At 34.7% G+C, this 19,683-nt stretch overlaps 2 protein-coding genes across 2 annotated transcripts in view; one reads left to right on the top strand and one right to left on the bottom strand.

Moving 5' to 3' along the window:
• Nucleotides 1-534: 534 nt before the first annotated feature.
• On the top strand, nucleotides 535-7,312 carry LOC134283782 (rho-associated protein kinase 1-like). The gene is made up of 13 exons (XM_062766263.1): nucleotides 535-555; nucleotides 871-1,057; nucleotides 1,212-1,305; nucleotides 1,622-1,716; nucleotides 1,953-2,084; nucleotides 2,309-2,531; nucleotides 2,682-2,853; nucleotides 3,417-3,495; nucleotides 3,815-3,880; nucleotides 4,285-4,417; nucleotides 5,193-5,258; nucleotides 6,501-6,633; nucleotides 6,956-7,312. Exons 2-13 carry the CDS (start codon nucleotides 1,007-1,009, stop codon nucleotides 7,056-7,058), a joined length of 1,347 nt encoding a protein of 448 aa, XP_062622247.1. The 5' UTR covers nucleotides 535-555; nucleotides 871-1,006; the 3' UTR covers nucleotides 7,059-7,312.
• Nucleotides 7,313-12,485: 5,173 nt separating this feature from the next.
• The window catches only part of LOC134283783 (zinc transporter ZIP12-like), a gene marked incomplete at its 5' end in the record, with an annotated part of 28,045 nt that continues 20,847 nt past the window's right edge, over nucleotides 12,486-19,683 (bottom strand). The window contains 2 exons of the mRNA XM_062766264.1: nucleotides 12,486-12,787; nucleotides 13,054-13,235. Of these exons, the coding sequence (XP_062622248.1) occupies nucleotides 12,653-12,787; nucleotides 13,054-13,235 (317 nt within the window). The remainder of the gene's footprint in view (nucleotides 12,788-13,053; nucleotides 13,236-19,683) is intronic.

Below are 19,683 nucleotides of genomic sequence, written 5' to 3'. Positions count from 1 at the left end.
GATGAAAGAATTACAAGACCAGCTGGAGGCAGAACAATATTTCTCTGTAAGTACATGTATATACTTTTAATTCTTTGTAAGTACATTTATATATGCTTATAATTCTCTGAAACAGAAGAATCTTACCTGCATAACTCGCTGTACATCATGTTTTGATTTTTCCAGTCGTTGTACAGAACTCAAGTAAAAGAATTAAAGGAAGACGTAGAGGATAAGGGAAAACAATACCAGGATGTCACCACAGATTTAGAGAGTGTTCAGCACGAAAAGTGAGTACTGATCACTGTATAGGTGACTAATAAACAAACCTAGAGAGTGTTCAGCACAAAAAGTGAGTACTAAACACTGTATAGGTGACTAATAAACAAAACTAGAGAGTGTTCAGCATGAAAAGTGAGTACTATCAAGTGTTCAGCACTCACGAAAAGTGAGTACTGATCACTGTATATAGATCACTTACATACAGACCTAGAGAGTGTCCAGCATGAAAAGTGAGTACTGATCACTGTATATAGATCACTTACATACAGACCTAGAGAGTGTCCAGCATGAAAAGTGAGTACTGTTCAATGCATATCTGTCAGCTATTTACAGACCTTCAGAGTGTCTAGCACGAAAATTGAGTAATGTACACTGTATATATGTCACATAAACTGACACAGAGTGTCCAGCTTAAAAAGTGAGTACTGACCACTGTACAGGTCAAAAACATTCTGATCTAGGGATTTGTCAACCAATTACCGTATGCAAGGTAACATACTGACCTTGAGAGTGACCTTTGAAGGGTGACTGAATTGTAATGTTTATTTTAGGGATTCTCTAATTGTCGTGTTTATTTTAGGGATTCTCTAATTGTCGTGTTTATTTTAGGGATTCTCTGGCTGCTCAGCTACAGTTGTCCCTGGCTAAGGCTGACTCTGAGGGTCTGGCCCGGTCTATCGCAGAGGAACAGCTGTCAGACGTGGAGAAGGAGAAGACATATCTAGAACTGGAAATCAAGGAGCTGATGAATCGCCATAAAACAGACCTCAGCAAAAAGGAACACATGATTCTTGTGGTAAGGAATATTCTGAACTCGAGCGTAATTCATATTCATTTTAATTAACAGTTTAAGTTTTTAACATGCGATTCAATGTCCCTGTTTCAGTCTCAAGAATGCAATGTAATGCCTTTTGCAAGCTTGAACAATTGTTTATTTTAATTTCTTTTAGTTGGAGGAATCCAAACGAGAATTTACAAAAGAAATTGAGGAGGTGCGGTCAGAGAAAGAGGACACAGAAAACAAGTTAAAGAAAATCCAGGAAGGTTAGTTATTGTCAGATAAAAGTCATTGAATGATCATAAAAGATGGACAAGGGATGAATATGTGTAAAGGTGAATGATCTCTGATCTTTTTCTGATATCCCAGATGGAAAAGGGCATTGACAATTTCTGCCATTTATGTTACATTAACAAGGAATGTAAAGTTGTGGTCTAATACGCAGGCTGATCTTGAAATACAAAAGTTCATGTCTTAGTCTGACTAATGTGAGCTATATCTAAAACTTCAGAAAGAGTCTGATGAATTTGATCTCTAATGAAAAATCATGATCTATATTTTAAACTTGTGATCTATATTTAGAACTTCAGAAGGTTCAGTCACAGTCTGGTGGCTCAAATACAGAAATCGAGAAACTCAAGAAAAACTTGGAGGAAGAAAAACTCAAGAAAATTCAGGTAAGTCAATGTACAGTTGATCCAGATACTAAGTCAATGTACAATTGATCCAGTTTAGTCATGTACAGTTGTTACAATACACATAGTTATATGCTACTATACAAGGAATACAAGGGCCATCAGAGAGTGACTGAGTAAATTTTCTTTTACAATAATAAAGCTGTAAATTTACTTCCTGTGTGTAGTTAGTATCTGAGTTGTCTCCATCTTTCTCACTGACCTCTGTTGTTTTATAGGCTGTCAATAAGTTAGCAGAAATAATGAATCGTAAAGGATACCAGTCCAAATCCTCAAAAAACAGTGCAGCAGAGCAGAATATAAAGAAGAAGGAGAAAGAGATGAGAAAACTGCAGCAGGATTTACATATGGTAAAATATGATAATTAGAAGACTTACATATGGTACGTTATGATAATTAATTATCTACCAGCTACGTTTTGAGAAAAGTGTAAATGCATACGGTAGTAGCTCTCAACCGCTTCAAAGGGGAAGTAAATGACTGAAAACTAAGTTTACAAGCCAGGGGGTGATTTTTTTTCTTGATCTCTTTCTAAAATGCTGTTTTAATAATGGAGAATGTCTTTGTAAAACAGGAGAAAGAAAAGTATAACAAGATGGTGGAGAAATATTCGCGAGATTTATCGGAGACACAGGCGGCACTGTTTGAGGAGGGGCAACAGAAGGGGAAGTTACAGATGGAACTGGACGCTAAAGAAAGCGAGATCGAGCAACTCCGACAGAAACTGGCCGTCATGGATAACTTGTCTATAAATAGCTCTCATATTGAGGACGGAGATCTAAGTATGACCAGTACATGTAAGTTATAAACTGACCGTCGTGGATGAATATCTTTTATCTCAGTCTTCTTTGATACTTACACTTACGTATATATTCAGAACCTTCTGTAATACTTACCCAGGTTATATTCATAGCATTCATTTTCCTTATTTCTTGTTATATTTACAGCCTCCAGTGATACTTACATGGAGGGGTGGTTATCAGTGCCAAACAAACAAAACATAAAGAAGTATGGATGGAAGAAGCAGTATGTTGTTGTTAGCAGTAAAAAAGTGTTATTCTACAACACAGAGGCAGATCGACAAAATGTCTCCGATCCAGTTCTAGTGTTAGACATAGAGTAAGTATTAAATGTCAGATATATACTGGGGAGGTAAACAGAATGTCTCTGATCCAGTTCTAGTGTTAGACATAGAGTGAGTATATAATGTCAGATGTATACTGGGGAGGTAAACAGAATGTCTCCGATCCAGTTCTAGTGTTAGTCATAGAGTGAGTATTACAGGGGAGGTAGACAGAATGTCTCTGATCTAGTTGTAGTGTTAGACATAGAGCGAGTATATAATGTCAGATGTATACTGGGGAGGTAAACAGAATGTCTCCGATCCAATAGAGTGGGTATTAAATGTCAGATGTATTGGGGAGGTGAACAGAATGTCTCTGATCCAGTTCTAGTGTTAGACATAGAGTAGGTATTTTAAATGTCAGAAGTTTAGGGGAGGTAAACAGAATCTCTATGATCCAGTTCTAGTGTTATACTTCAGATGTACTGGGGAGGTAGACAGAAAGTCTCTACATAATCTAATGTTTTCAATCCATATAACTATGCTGGGGAAAGAAATAATATTTAAATTGGAAATGTATTTGTAGGTGTTTTTTTTAAAATTTGATTTGTACTTGTAGATGTTTATTCCATGTGAGGCCAGTCACACAAGGAGATGTGTACAGAGCCGACTCTAAAGATATTCCAAGGATATTTCAGGTGAGTGATAGTCATGAACAAATATATAACTCATTGTTAATCCACTATAGGTGCAGTAATAGTCTTGTAGAAATACACAACTCATTGTTAGTCCATTACAGGTGCAGTGATAGTCATGTAGAAATATTTACCTCATTGTTATGCAAGGGGACATCCAATATGAAATACCTCTGTTAATTCTAAAAGTGTGCATTTCTTTCACTTAAGTCTCCTAGATGTGATATCATCATTTAGTGTATATATATGATTATATGTTAATGCTGCTGTACATCTTTATTGTCAACATGAGTTATGAATATAATGAACTTCTCTGTTACAGGTGCTATATGCTACAGAGGGGGAGAATCGAAGACCAGAGGAAATAGGTCATGATAATCTCCCTCAGGTAAGTTATAGAAGAAATAGGTTATGATAATCTCCCTCAGGTAAGTTATAGAGGAAATACATGTAGGTCATGATATAATCTCCACCAGGTGAGTTTTAAAGGAAATAAGTCATAATGATGTCAACCAGGTAGGTTAGAGAATCATCCGATTTGTCACTGAACTGTTATCAATTACTTCAGACATGCATCTGTTGTACATTTTGGCACTCTAAAGGTAAATTTCATAGTCTTGAACAACAGAGATTTGGATAAGCTGAAGAGAAGTACAGGATAAATATACAGAGAATTTATCTCTGTTTCAAGTATGTTTGATGACTCAAATCACAAAATAATGTCAGATAGAACAATAGTGACTTCTGATAATCTTTTACTCTGTTCCTTCATACCTGTGAATTTGATTGCAGGACAAGTCAGCTGTGGAGAAACATAAAGGCCACGAGTTTGTACCGATTCATTACCGTACTCCTACCACATGTGATTCCTGTAACAAGCCTGTGTGGCACATGCTTCACCCTCCACAAGCTCTCGAGTGTAGACGTAAGTATCCTAACACCAGTGTCACACATCCTAACACACCAGTGTCACACATACAAACGCAAGCTCTCGAGTGTCGACGTAAGTATCCTAAAACACCAGTGTCACACATACTAACGCAAGCTCTCGAGTGTCGACGCAAGTATCCTAACACCAGTGTCACACATACTTACGCAAGCTCTCGAGTGTCGACGTAAGTATCCTAAAACACCAGTGTCACACATACTAACGCAAGCTCTCGAGTGTCGACGTAAGTATCCTAACACCAGTGTCACAAAATACTACAGAAAACTGTCATGAAATATTGATGGGAGATGCAGAAAATTAAGTTGATGTTGAACGTTTGGTTAGTATCAGTTTCTGTGTCTTTTATCAATGTTACTTAGGTTCTGATAATCACATATCAACAATAATACTTGATATCGCAATAAATAACTTAGCAGAACTCTTTTATGGGGAAGGTAGGAAACATCTGGTGGAAACTCCTTATTTGACAATGTACTTTTTGGAGTTGAACCCTTTGCAATAGATTGTTTTTTTTTTTTTGCATGATATTTAAATCATAAACTTGTCACTACTGAAACAATGGTATGCTCTAGAAATCTTGCGAGATTTAGAGCTTCCTTGACTTCCCCAATAAAGAGTGGTAGTAAGTTAGATAACAGTCAGATACTTGCAATACTGTATGTATTGTATATTAACATTTAATGTTTTTTTTTTCTTTTGTAAGTGGTTTGTATTATAATCAGTGATTGATGATTTGGTTTATTTATTGTAGGATGCCATACAAAGGTTCATAAAGACCATTTAGATAAAAATGAAGAATTTGTAGGATATTGTAAAGGTATGTAGGAAAGAAAAAAAATTGTATAGTTAAAATAGCAAATGACAAGACAATACTTTACCAGGATTAGTTTTATAGTTAAACTGAAAAGTATTCTTTGTCTTTCTGTATGAAGTTAACATAAAAAGAAGAAAACTTTTATTATTATTTGTCAGTGTCTAAATTGAGATAACTTGAAGACATTGATATATTAAGAAAGATATATATACTCAACAAATTAGAAACGCATATTGTTTTATTCGTCAAAGAAATTTTTAAAATGTACATGAAACAACTATTTTTTATATCATTGGATACCTGTGACCTATTTAAAGGACAACATGGGGTTTTAAAACCCAAGTGTTGAATTATCTCCCTTGATTAAACATGTTTATGAAAGTAGTGTTTTTCATGATTTCTTCTAAATCAGATGTCAATTTTCATTGATATTTTGGATTTAGAGAAACTTTTAACACTTCTTTTAAACCCATATTTAAGATTTTATTGCAGTGTTAATACTGCAATGCCACGCCCAAACAAAGATAAATAAAACCAGGCTAACGATGATACTAAATGGAGCTACGCAACAGGAAGTTGCAACTGTATTTGAAATAAATCAATGGGCATTGCAACCTTACAACTAATGTCTGAAGACCACTATCTGGCCATCCGCAGGTAACCACAACCAGGCAGGACCGTCAGACACCCCCCCCCCCCCCATCACTTCATGCGATTCAGAACTTGCTGTAAAACTGCTGCTACAATTGCTGGATGAAAAAATAAGCATAAAAATGCATAAATTGTTCGTATGAGACTGAATTGAGATTATATTCACCCACGATATCCGTACATTGGAAACCCACTAGCACTGAGACTTTGCACAGTACATATTGTTATGCCCCTTGAATTTGGGGGCAATGAAAATGACCTCAACTTGACTTTTCAATTTGCAACATTGATTTTTATCACAACACACTCTAAAATCGCTTAAATTATATAAGGTTTAAACTGAAAACTTAGAATTTCATATTATTCTGATTATGCGTTTCTTTTTTTGTTCAGTATACGTTTGTGATGTTTATCTAAAGTCACTTTTTTTATATCCAAATGTTTTTGATGAACTTTGATCAGAATATACAGGCTAATGAGATGTCTTGTTTTTTTTCAGTGAACTTTGATCAGAAAATAAAGGCTAAAGAGATGTCTTCTTTTTCAGTGAACTTTGATCAGAATATCAGGCTAACGAGATGTCTTCTTTTTCAGTGAACTTTGATCAGAATATACAGGCCAAGGAGATGCTGCTGTTAGCAGAAACCACTGAGAAACAGAAGATGTGGATCCAACACCTCAGTAAAAAGATTAAAGGCAAAGGTTTCGCAGTCTCAGGAACAGGGGGGTAGGTCACATTTGTTATTTTATCATCTAAAGAAGGTTTATGTGAGCTCTAATCAAAGGGTGCCTGCTGCCAACTGAATGTCCTGTCATGCTTGATCAATACATAGGGCTCACGGCGGGTGTGATCGGTCAACAGGGAATGCTTACCACTCATAGGCACCTGATTACACCTCTGCTCTCTACATATTTATAATGCAGACATGTACTTTAATGAAATCTGATGATGTACCTGCATAAACTAGATTCTATAACATTTTATTTAAAAAAAATTAATGCATATCTGTACATGAACATGTATTAAGTATTTTAATTTTTTTTTTTAGGCCCACACGAGGCACGAGACAGTACGCTTCATTCGGAATTCAGGGCCGACAGCCTAACGCCCGTTCCTCATCAACTCTTCCGTCTAACAGTCGACCGTCATAGCAGCTCAAACCCTCCCAGGCTAGCTGTCCTGACCCGAGGCCTGCCTAGCTCACCTGTACACTGAAAACATTGAGTGACTCTGATCAAAGTCACATAACCATTACAATAATAGTAGCTATTATTTATTTATAACAGTTATTCTTATACATTCCTTGACACGTCAGTTCATACATTGTTCAAGGTTTTCTAGCTGTCCGAATCTGCTTAAATGTACATTTATATCATTATTATGTAAATAAAAATGTCAATTTTTACCTTGTGATTATTATTTTTCTGCTGAAATAGTGAAAAATGATTCCTTAACTTGTGATAATGGATAGAAAAGCATCAAAATACCTATAGTGCTCAATAAAATGGCTGATTTAAGTGATCTTTCATTACTGTTTATTTGAATGGCATAAATAAAGGTTTAAATTACATATTAAAGATGTCTGACAAATTGGTCATGCAAGAATTTTCAGGTCGTTTAGATTAAATGTTACTCATGGCCCTCAGGGGTAGAATGTACGACAGGAGGTAGTTGATCTCACTGTAGATTCCTTATTATTTGTAAGTAATTATTATTGCGCATGGGCTCTTAAATATCATATTGCGAGAATAATAATTTGCAAATGGACGGTTGGTCAAAGGATTTTACATAGATTTCAGCAGCATAAAAATATTTAGGCAAGTAATTTTATTTCGTGTGTAGTGCTTCTCGCAAAATTGCACAGTAATTAATTTCAGGCGAATATGTAGGAATCTAAAGTATTTAAATCAAATAGCAGATATCACTTATTCGAATAGGTAATATCACCCACTCAAATAACGATAGAAAGGAATAACCATTAAAACAGCAGACGTGAGAAGTGAAGATTCAGATTTCCCCAAATGGAGAAGGAACTTGATTTGGATACAATTAAATTAAGTTAAGGTCTCTTTCTTTGCTAAAAGCTTGCTTGCATGCATCCTCAGATAGTGCAGATGCTAGTTTCTAAAATCACAATACTTTGGAAACACTGAGGCCATGATTAGGGATCATAGATTTACATGGGGATACAGAGAATTAAAAAAAATTGAATGTATACACTTATTTATATTGATATACAAACATCCTTGAAATAATGTAAATGGCTTCAAAATAGTTCAAATTTTGAAGCCAGGAGTTAAGGTTGTGGTAGTAATGATGATGCGATTTCACACAAAACTTCAAAACTGGTAGAGTGATTTAATCTCACTGAATCCCTTAAAATAAGCCAAAAGACTTTCACTCTACCCTCTGTGACAAGAGAACATAATAATACAAAGTTACTTTGCCTTAAAATCATTTTTATTTTTACATCATGTTCATATTGTAACGTTTTTACAATGTACAAATACAGTGTAATTATCAATTGGGACCACTTAGGTTTCCTTCCTAAGAATTTCTCTTATAATATGAAATAAAAACACCTTAATTGATAGCAATGACACTAAAAAAAGAAACGACTTAAATTCACTATATATGTATATTATTTTCCTCGGTCCTATCTGGATAATGATTAATAAACAAACTTGATAACTTAACAAGCCACAATTTAGATCAATAATCAAATCTAAAACCTATCTCTGTAGCTGCAGACTGATTGGTATAACGAACAATTCGTTGATTCCCGACACAGTCTGTAACTACTTAAAACACACCCTAACAAGTCACTGAGACACCTTTATTAAAAGTCACCAAGACACAATATAAATGAAGTCACCAAGACACTAGTCACTGAGAGACTAAAAGGAACTAGGTTCCTGAGTTGCGTGGTCTAACGAACAATTTGATTGTTTCCCGACACAGCCCAAGAATCTAGCCCAAAGGTGTAACTCAATCGATGAGTTACGACCAAGTAAACGAATACTACATGGGGGTATTTGCTTATACCTTTTCTAATTACTGATGATTGATTAATAATTTGGGAACTCTGACTGGCTGTAAAATAAACGTTAATTGGTTAAATATAAATGATTCTATTGTACGTTTCCAGAAACATTTTAATCCACCATAATTATTCTATTTCATTACAATATGTTAGAAAAATTATAATATAAACGTAAAAGTTGTCAATTTATCGAATCTTAAATATTACGAAATCATAAAAAAAAATTTACTGAATCGTAAAAACATGCATTACGTAATAAATAAATCAAATTTACTGAATATAAATATTAACTGATATAAATAAATTTAACTTAAATAAATAAAAAAAATAATCAAAATTACAAGATTTTAAAAACAACAACAGCTTTAAAACTTACGACTTTTCAACTTCATACGCAACCATTCCCCATGATGAATTAAAGTCCAAACTTTTTGATATCATGATATCATCTGCTTTTTCAATAAAAATGGAACTCGTAAATTTACTTGCTTTGTCATTGATCATTTGCAAAACTGTTTTGTTAAAAACATTATGATTGTACATACACGTACTTTAAAGTGGACATCAAAAAGATGCTTTCCAGAGTTTCTGATTGATAATATCTAGGTGGTTTTGGAGACAAGGCCTTCCAACAATCTATTGGAATTTCTATGGGTTCTATGGGTATCAATTGCGCCCCGTTATTAGCAGACTAATTTTGTATTTATATGAAGTAGAACTAGTCCAATATCCTATACGTTAAAAGAAGAAAACACTTACTGTGGCCTTCAAGTCGACATTTAGATATATCGACGACGTACTGTAAATTAGCAATGGTAATTTCCATTCTTAGGTCGATACGATATATCCTGGTGAGTTTGAGATAAGAGATACAATAGAGTCTGATACATCTGTTTCATATTTGTATATTTTACTTGAAAAACACGTAAATGGTAATCTTACAACCAAGTTCTTTGATAAACGGGATGACTTTAACTTTTCAATCGTCAACTTCTCTTACTTATACAGCAAAATACCTTCATCGCCAGCATACGGAGTCTAAATATCTCCGTTAATTCGATGCTCTAGGTATGAACACATTCTTAAACGAGGTAATTTATTGAAAAGCAAATTGATCAAACAAGAAAACATGTATCAGCATTCTCGTTTAAAGTCATCATTTTGTAAATTCTATAATCATGTTTGGTGGATACAAGGAAATTGTCAGCAAACACCGAGTATCTGAAACATAATCCGCCTTCGTGTTCATGTTCTTCTTCACCCTATAACTATAGTCCTGCTGGATACGTAATTACAGGTGACGTAAATATAGTTAATAATGAAGACCTTAGATTAATTACTTTAAAAGGTCCTAAATACAGGGAACCTCGATCCTTCAACTGGCGTCGTAATTTCAGAAATATTATGGATTATGGATTCTGTTGAAGATTACGCCAGACGATGGGCCAGATATGAAAAGGAAGACGTGACACCTTGTCAAATGGATTCAATGTATCAGACCCATGCTTAAGTCACGTATTAAAAGATTGAGGGGCAATATGAAAACCATCTATCCTTCTGTGTTCAATAAACCAGAAGTGAAAAAAGAATTAGTTATCACATGATCAGTACGTACCGGTTCCTGCCGACAAAGAAAGTAACAACATTGTCTTCGTTTGTAAGGCTCATTATATAAATTGCATTCTAGAAGAACTTGGATTTAATTCTACAAGTGGTAATCCTAGAAAGAAAGTCTTCAAAATCATGCGTCAGTTGTGAATATTTTTAATATTCAACAGAGCCAAAATGAATTTGAACTACCTTATATATATTGGATTCCGAAACTTCATAAGAATCCTTACAAACAAAGATACATTGCGGGGAACTCGTAAATTTACTTACCTGGTCATTGGTCACTTGCAAAAATAATTTGTTAAAAGAGATTCTGATTGTACACTCAAGTACTCTGAAGTTGGCATCAAAAAGATACTCGAGTTTCTGGTTTCTGATTTACAATATTTATGTCGTTTTTGAAGACCAGGTCTTCCAACAATCCATTGTAATTCCCATGGGTACCAATACGCCCCGTTATTAGAAGACATATTTTTTGTATTCATATAAAGCAGAATTTACTCAAAATCTAATGCGTGAAAAGAAGAAAACACTTGCTATGGCCTTCAACTCGACTTTCAGATATATCGACGACGTATTGTAAATTAACAATGGTAATTTCCATTCCTTCGCCGATACGATATTAATTTCAGGTGAGCTTGAGATTAAAGACACGACAGAGTCTGACTCATCTGTTTTATACTTGGATATTTTACTTGAAAAAGACGTTAATAGTAATCTAACAACCAAGCTATACTCAACAAAAAAGAAACGCATATTATTTTACAAGTCAAAGAAATTTTTAAAATGTACATGGAATAACTATATTTTATATCATTGGATTCCTGTGACATATTTAAAGGAAAACATGGGGTTTTAAAACCCAAGTGTTGAATGATCTCCCTTGATTAAACGTGTTTATGAAAGTATTGTTTTTCATGATTTCTTCTAAATCGGATGTCTATTTTTGTTGATATTTTGGATTTAGAGAAACTATTATCACTCCTATTAAACCTATATTTAAGATTTGATTGCAATGTTGATGCTGCAATACCACGCCGAAACAAAAATGAACACAACAAGGCTAACAAAGATATAAAACAGGAAGTTGCAACTGCATTTGGAACACATCAATGGGCTTTGCAGCCGTTAAACTAACGTCGGAAGACCAAGAATTGGCTATCCGCAGGTAAGCACACCCAGGCAGGACCGTCAGAGCCCCCTTTTCAGCACCTCACGCGATTCAGAACTGCTGTAAAAATTGCTGCTACAATTGCTGGATGAAAAAAATTCCATAAAAGTGTATAAATTGTTCGCAAGAGACTGAGAGGAGCTGGTATTTGTGCACGACATCCGTACATTGGAAATCCAGTTGTGCTTGGACGTCGCAAAGGACATATGGATGTTTTAGACGGTATGCCCCTAGGATTTGGAGGTGTCGACAATGACATAAACGTCATTTTTTACTCACAACACAGGACATGTTTGATTTTTATCAAAATTCTCTAAAATCACTAATAAAAAAATAAGGAGTAAACTGAAACTTATATTATCATGTTTAATCTGAATATGCGTTTCTTTTTTGTTGAGTATATATAATAAATGTGACGACTTTAACTTTTCTATCGTCAACTTCCTTTACCGTGTTTGCTCTCCTCTTATTTTGTATTGTTTAATGGACTTTGAGATTGGATACTCTTCGTTATCTACATATCCATAATTGATTATAATGTCGTTTTTCATACTAATTGTTAGTCCATTATTATATATACACTGAATTGACGACGGATTTTTCCTTTATTTCCCTATCATGATAAGGAGTACACGGCGGGTTTGACCTGTCGGCAGGGGATGTTCACTCCTCGATGACACTCAATCCCAGCTCTGATGTTTTGAAGGTCCGTGTTTGCTCTGCTCCTATATTTTGTATTCTTTAATGAACTTTTGAGCTTGAATACTGTTCGTTATCTCCATATGTATAATTAACTCATTCGTACTCATCATATATCATTTGGTTAATTTACTGAATCTCATTTACCATAATTAATAGATAGGATTAAATTACTGAATCTAAATCATTGCAAATAAATATTCCAAACTGAAGAGTATTTATTACGTAATTTTTATTCCCTCTTCGTAAATTGCTAACAGCAGCATTCCCACCACTCCAAAAATATAGCCCGCATTCAAAGAAAAGAACATTTCTTTACATGGATTGTTTCTGAATATACGGACTAGCTCTGGCATCTGAAAACGAGTCTCTCATTAATATTTGATACACTATGATGTAAAGAAAATAATTTCATATTTCTAAAAATAATATTATGCTCTGTATCTAGCCGAGTACTATTAGCATTAGAGAAGGCCGAAAGCCTAGACAGGGCTGATATAAAGAGCATCCATTTTTATTTCGACGTAAATTGACTAGTTTAATAGTAGAATACAATCACTTATTTGAATACAGTGTAATACAATTAACAGTTGATTAACGTATTAAGAAACAAAAACCATACCATCGTTCCCAGAGAAATATATAGAAACATGCCGGCGCCAGCAGCTATGATCCAGATCTTGAACTCTGCGCCCACGGAAATTCCTATGAAGAGTCCAACAAAGGCGGTGATGCTGGACAGAAGGTTAGCCACAATAGCTCTCTTCACGGTGAAGCCAGCGGCGAGTAAGATGGCAAAATCACCTACATATAACAATGAACACCATGAAGGCGGCACAAACAAAATGGCGAAATCACCAACATATAACATTTTGAAGTTATCGCAAAATCAACTACATATAACAACTAGGGCTAATTGTAACGGGGACCGTTACAGATGTTCCCCAAACGCTCTCCAACTCCCTTTTGGTGCCATAATCCCTGTAAGCTCTATTAAATAAGACATACTTTATGCAATTTAGACTTAAACAACGTTTTCCAAGAAGAATACAAAATATATTTAAATCTTAGCATTGCACGCGTGCTCATGTGAATGCATGTGCGCAATGACCATTTCATCTTGTGTACACATCTATATATTTTAATATACTTAATATCAAAGCATTTAATCCAGAAGTATGAAAAAATACACTCATTTAAGCATATTTTAAATTTTATTCATTTCACGTGCACGCACGTGCAAGCATGTGCATGGTGACTATACCTTCTTTAGGAGTTCATTATGTCTATCTTTATTCTAAATCCCATCCTGTTTGGTTGAAAAACAAGGGAGTTATAGCCATTTAAAGTTTAAGCCAATCAGATTGCAGCGCACGTGCATGCACGTGTTTTCATGATAATTGTTATATATCCTATTGTAGGACATCCTAAAGTTTGCCTATGTTTTAAATTTCATCGCATTTCGTCAACTACACTATTAAGATATCTTTACATAATGAGTTTCAAATCATTCTTAAAAAATGTTAAAGTTATAGCTATATTAAGTATATCAGCCATATTCCCGCGCAAAATGTAAGTTTCATTGGGTGAACAGTTTCTGAAGGCAAAATCTAACTGCATTTAAGACGTAAACAACGTTTTCCCAAAAGTATACCAAGTATTTCAAATTTAAGCAATGCAGGCGTGCGCATGTGATTGCATGAGCGTAATGACGATATCATCTTGTCTACACTATTTTACTCATTTGCACGTGCACGCACGTGCATGATGACCATACCTTCTTGTAGGAGTCCATTATGTCTGTCTATGTTCTTAATCCCATCCTGTTTGGTTGAAAAACAAGGGAGTTATAGCCATTTAAAGTTTAAGCCAATCAGATTGCAGCGCACGTGCATGCGCGTATTTTCATGACAATTATTATATATCATATTGTAGGACATCTTAAAGTATGCCTATGTTTTAAATTTCAAAGCATTTTGTAAAAAAACAGAAAAGATATTGAGATTTTTGTTTCAGCCAATCAGAGCAAAGCGCACGTGCACGCACGTGCATGCATGTGAATGGTGACCATACCATCCTTTAGGAGTCCTTTATGTCTATCTATGTTGTAAATCCCATGCTGTTTGGTTGAAAACCAAGGGAGTTATAGTCATTTAAAGTTTCAGCCAATCAGATTGCAGCGCACGCGCATGCGCGTGATTTCATGAAAAATTTTATATATCATATTGTAGTACATCCTAATGCATGTCTATGTTATAAATTTCAAAGCATTTCATCATAAAACAAAAAAGATATTGAGATTTCTGTTTCAGCCAATCAGAGCAAAGCGCACGTGCATGCGCGTGAGTTCATGCAAATTTGACCATGTCATCTTATCTACACAACTTATATATCTTTATATAATGAGTTTCAAAACATTTTATCAAAAAATATAAAAGTTACAACCATATTAAATATATCAGTCATTTTACTCATTGCACGCGCCCGCACGTGCATGCGAATGCGCGCAAAATGACCTTCGTTCGGCACATCTACACAACATGCCTACTAACCCTAAAAAGGTTTTAACTTAGTTTGGTGAACAGTTTCTGAGAACACTTCCGGACAAAAAAGTACCGGAGAAGAAATAAGAAGAAAAAAGAATAATAATAATAATAATAATAATAATAATAAGAACAGAGTAAAAACAATAAACTTCGTTTGGGGAACATAATAATAATAACTAGAAACGATCTCGTTGCTAGCAACGAGAGGTCTTCCGTCCGATTCAGGAAAAAAAATCTCGTATAATCGAGCTGAAAAGTGATTCAAAATTTTGGTCGCAAAGAGGATTGAACCCATGTCGCCTTTTTCTGTTTTATCCCCAACGCGCAAACCATAAAGCTTTTGGGAGTACTGCTCTAAATATACTTGTGTGTATACTTTTGCAACAGTACACCTGTCTAAGAATCATAAAAGGCGGGTCACTATCAATAATATGCGCCAAACGCCACGAGTAAATATTCGTGCATTTTCATACATTTTATTTGCTAAAAACTCGACTCTGCAGAACCAGAGAAGGTTTTCTACAGGTCCATTCCCCATCACGGGGAAGACCTTACCTGCACATTGGCACCATGTGTATTACCCGCGCAGCCTATTTATGAGAAAATGAAATGAATATTTTTTAGTGTTTAAGAAAACGTTGAACCTACGCTTGCGAAAGTTCTAAGACATTCAAAGATATTTAATTTCTTCTTTATCAAATCAAGAAACTGATTATACGTTAAATCAGCAAATAGGGGCCTTTACTTATGCCATGAATATCACAGAAAAAGATTCAAAATTTTGGTCGCAAAGAGGATTGAACCCATGTCGCCTTTTTCTGTTTTATCCCCAACGCGCAAACCATTAAGCTTTTGGGAGTACTGCTCTAAATATACTTGTGTGTATACTTTTGCAACAGTACACCTGTCTAAGAATCATAAAAGGCGGGTCACTATTAATAATTTGCGCCAAACGCCAGGAGTAAATATTCGCGCATTTTCTTTGAACTTTTATGAAATAAAATAAATAAAACGTTCTTATCGCCTTTATTTTATTTCGACGTTTAAAAAGTCTTTGTACACATTACATATATCGTATCTAGCCCAGTTACACTTAAGTAGTGAAACGGAAATTAAGTGTTAAGATCGACACTGAATTGCAACGTACTACTACGTGAAAGTCCAAGTAGTTTTGTTTACATTTCATGCATTCGTATGTCAGAATGGTTTAATCAAACGCTCAGCTGCCTCCATAAACCCCAATTGCGAAATGGCGGAATTGACAAAGACAGCCGCCATCTGGGGCCCGCTTCAGATTTTCAAATATTAATATCTAGAATTCAGATAAGCCAATTTTCAAACAACTTAGATAGTTATAATCTAATTGTTAAGATGAATACTTTTGATCAATAATGTATAACAAAGAATTGATCATTAGAGAGTTATAGATAAAAAACTTTTGGCCCCTCTTAGCCCCTAATTTGAAGGGTCAGCCCTATTTTTTTTATATCAAATGAAAGGTCTTGCGATATTGAATATTTTGTCTTCAATATGTTTTAACAAATTATGAACAGGAGTGAAGATATGAGACAAAATGCGTCAAATTTTGTGAGATATTTCTGAGACATTTTTTCGGCCCTACCGAACTTCGGTGCCTTTTGCGCTAGAAAGATTTGGAGACCCAATTACAACTCACCAAACCTTCCTCTATTTTCCCTGAAAATCTCAAGTCCATATCTTAAGTCGTTTCGGAGGAGTTTCCCGGACAAGCCGACCCTCTGAAAATCAGAAAATCGTCCATATCTCACGACCGGAAGTGAGATAATCAAAAAGGAAAAAAACCTATCAAGATCAATTGAATATCTTTCAGATCTGAAAGTTTGGTAGAAATCGGACGAGCCATCTCTGAGAAATCGCTTGCACAAAATCGGTTGGAAGAATAATAATAATAATAGGGAAAAAGAAACCGAACGAAAACAAGAAGGTCTTCCGTTGGAGACGGAAGACCTTAACTAGAAAAGAAACTCGTTGCGAGCAACGAGAGGTCTTCCGTCCGATTCAGAAAAAAGTAAAATCAAACTGAAAAAGTGACTTTAAAAAATCGGAAACATGGGGGATCGAACCCGGGTTGCCAGCGTGAAAATCCATTGCGGTACCCATTACACCATTGGGAACCCGCTTCAAATTAACATTCGAATATCGCGAGATTGCTTTTTTATTCTAATATACATTACATTTTTTTTTAAAATTCAATTTGGAATTGTAAAATGACAGCCAGCTTGCCAAACTTTGATCAAGATGATCACATCGGAATTTGTTACTTGAGTTTTAACAGTAATTTTTAGGATAGATAATCTATTAATGATGAACAGATGATACAGTTTTCTTTCCTTTTTTCGATATGTATTCAACTTTTTATCCCATGCAACTCCATATACAGGCATGCCAATGTTATATATTTCTGCACTATTGTCGCCATTTGTCTACTACTAAGTCAGGTCATGATGCATTATTTCTGCCAAACGTCACAAGTAGTTCTTAACGCTATTCCTTTGAAATGTTTGATTTATTTAATAGATGTGATAGCTTCAATGAAAATTAGAAATGTATGTTCTTATAACCAGAATTTCGAGCGTTAGAAAGTAGGAGAATATTTATCACATTATACAAATATAATATCGTATACGGCCAAGTAACAATAAAGCTGTGAATTCGGTAAGATTTTCCACGAATTTTGTATCCTGTTTACCCCCAAAGTGGAGATGAGTTACACGTTCATGAAAAGACTGGAATGTTTCACTGAAAAAAAAATCACTCGTCCTCCGACGGTCAAGGAATCTGATACTATTTATGTCAATAACTTGCATTTATTACAAGAATATTTATATTACCTTTAATAAACAATCTTTTAAAAATGTTTTTCTTATTTTTGTCTTTTCTATTCATTTAATATATCACAAGCCTGCGTAAAGAAAAATAAACAGAGGTCAAGTAATACTTCAGAAACATAGTTAATATTAAGTCAGGCAAGTTTCTTGAAAAGTATTATAACCATGGTTTAGGATAAGTTTTCCCTGGTGCAAAATAAAAGACTGAAGTCATCGTATTTCCACTTGTAGTCATGTTGTATTCTACTTTGAGATGCAGACAAAATCAATTTCAATAGAAGTCTGATGAAACCTCATATTAAAACTATACTCAATGCAACGTAATTGCGATGTAGCAATCAAAAGAATCCTTTACATTTCATAAATCTTTTTGGTAGAAGTTTCGTTCATCTAAACGCTCAGCTGACCTTCTAGAACCCGACTTGCTTAATGGCGGAGTTTACGGAGACCGCCGCCATCTTGGACACGCTTCAGATTTTTAAATGCGAATATCTAGTGTGTGGATTGATCAATTCTAAATAAATTATATATTTGGCCTTTCCAGTAGGGTCTTTATTACCATTAATTATATCAAAGAAAAATATTGAAAAACAAAAAAAGTTGAAAAAGTGTACATTTTGAATTCACTTCCTGTAGCGACCGGAAGTACTTACGACGCAAACGAAGGCAAAATTGCACATCTATATCTCATGGTCTATCATCTCTAACAAATCTCCAGTTAATATCTTTAGCCGTTTTCGAGAACACTCGAAGACAAAATTGCATTTTAAAATCAGGAAATTGCCCATAACTTGGCACTGGTACCGAATTTTCCAACAAACGGAATTTTATATAAAATTCATATAATGACCTATAATTCCTGAAATTTTCATTGAAATCCACCGAATAGTTTACGAGAAATCGCCTGCACAAAATTTTGTCTAAAAAAAAAAAAAAAAAATAATAATAATAATAATAACTAGATGAGATCTCGTTGCGAGCAACGAGTAGGTCTTCCGTTGAATTTCTAGATAAGATGAGATGTGATTTTGACTGAGATTTTTGTTTAAAGAGAATGACATTGAGTTTTCCCGAGTTAAAGTTAAAGTTTCTCATTTTTATCACGATATTCTGAACATCTTTTGTTTCATAAGGCTTATGAAAATACTCACCCTTTTCGAGACATAAAGCATCAAAAAATGTAGCATTTTGGTCTCTTGCTACCCCTAATTACGTAACATGTGATAAAAATATATTATTATACATTGTTGCAAATCGTTAAGATGAATACTTTGGCCTCAGCAATGTATAACAAAATATTGATCATTAGAGAGAATAGATAAAAGAATATTGGCCCCTCTGAGCCCCTAATTTGAGGGGTCAGCCCCTTTTTCTTGATATCAAATGAAAGGTCTTGTGATTTTGAAGATTTTTTGTTCAACAATTATTCAGAGATTTCTTTTTGTTGTGGAGATATGTTAAATGGAAATATTTAGGGGCCACTCCTACAAGTCCTTAATGGGGCCGTTTTACAAAAATTCAAAGTATGCATATTGTTTAGAACATTATTCTGACCATCTTTTGTTCAATATTGCTTATCAAAATATTCCCCCTTTTTGAGATATAAAGCGTCAAAGATGTGACATTCTGGCCCCTTGTGACCCCTTATTACGCAAGATATGCTTAAAAGTTTATAATATATTGTTCCAATTGGTTTAAAATTTAAAAATATCGAAAAATCGAGCAGAAAAAATGATAAAATTTTTTGGTCACACGGGGGATCGAACCCGGGTCGCCCGCGTGACAATCCAACGCGCTAACCATTTTGCCATTGAGATCGCCGCTTCGCGTTTTCAAATG

The sequence above is a fragment of the Saccostrea cucullata genome, unplaced genomic scaffold, assembly GCF_032062105.1.
Source record: "Saccostrea cucullata isolate Sc308-1 unplaced genomic scaffold, CSIRO_AGI_Scuc_v1 ctg4831, whole genome shotgun sequence".
Classification (NCBI taxonomy): Eukaryota; Metazoa; Mollusca; class Bivalvia; order Ostreida; family Ostreidae; genus Saccostrea; species Saccostrea cuccullata.
Note: the sequence above shows the minus strand (reverse complement) of the source record. Positions and strands in the feature narration are given on the sequence as shown.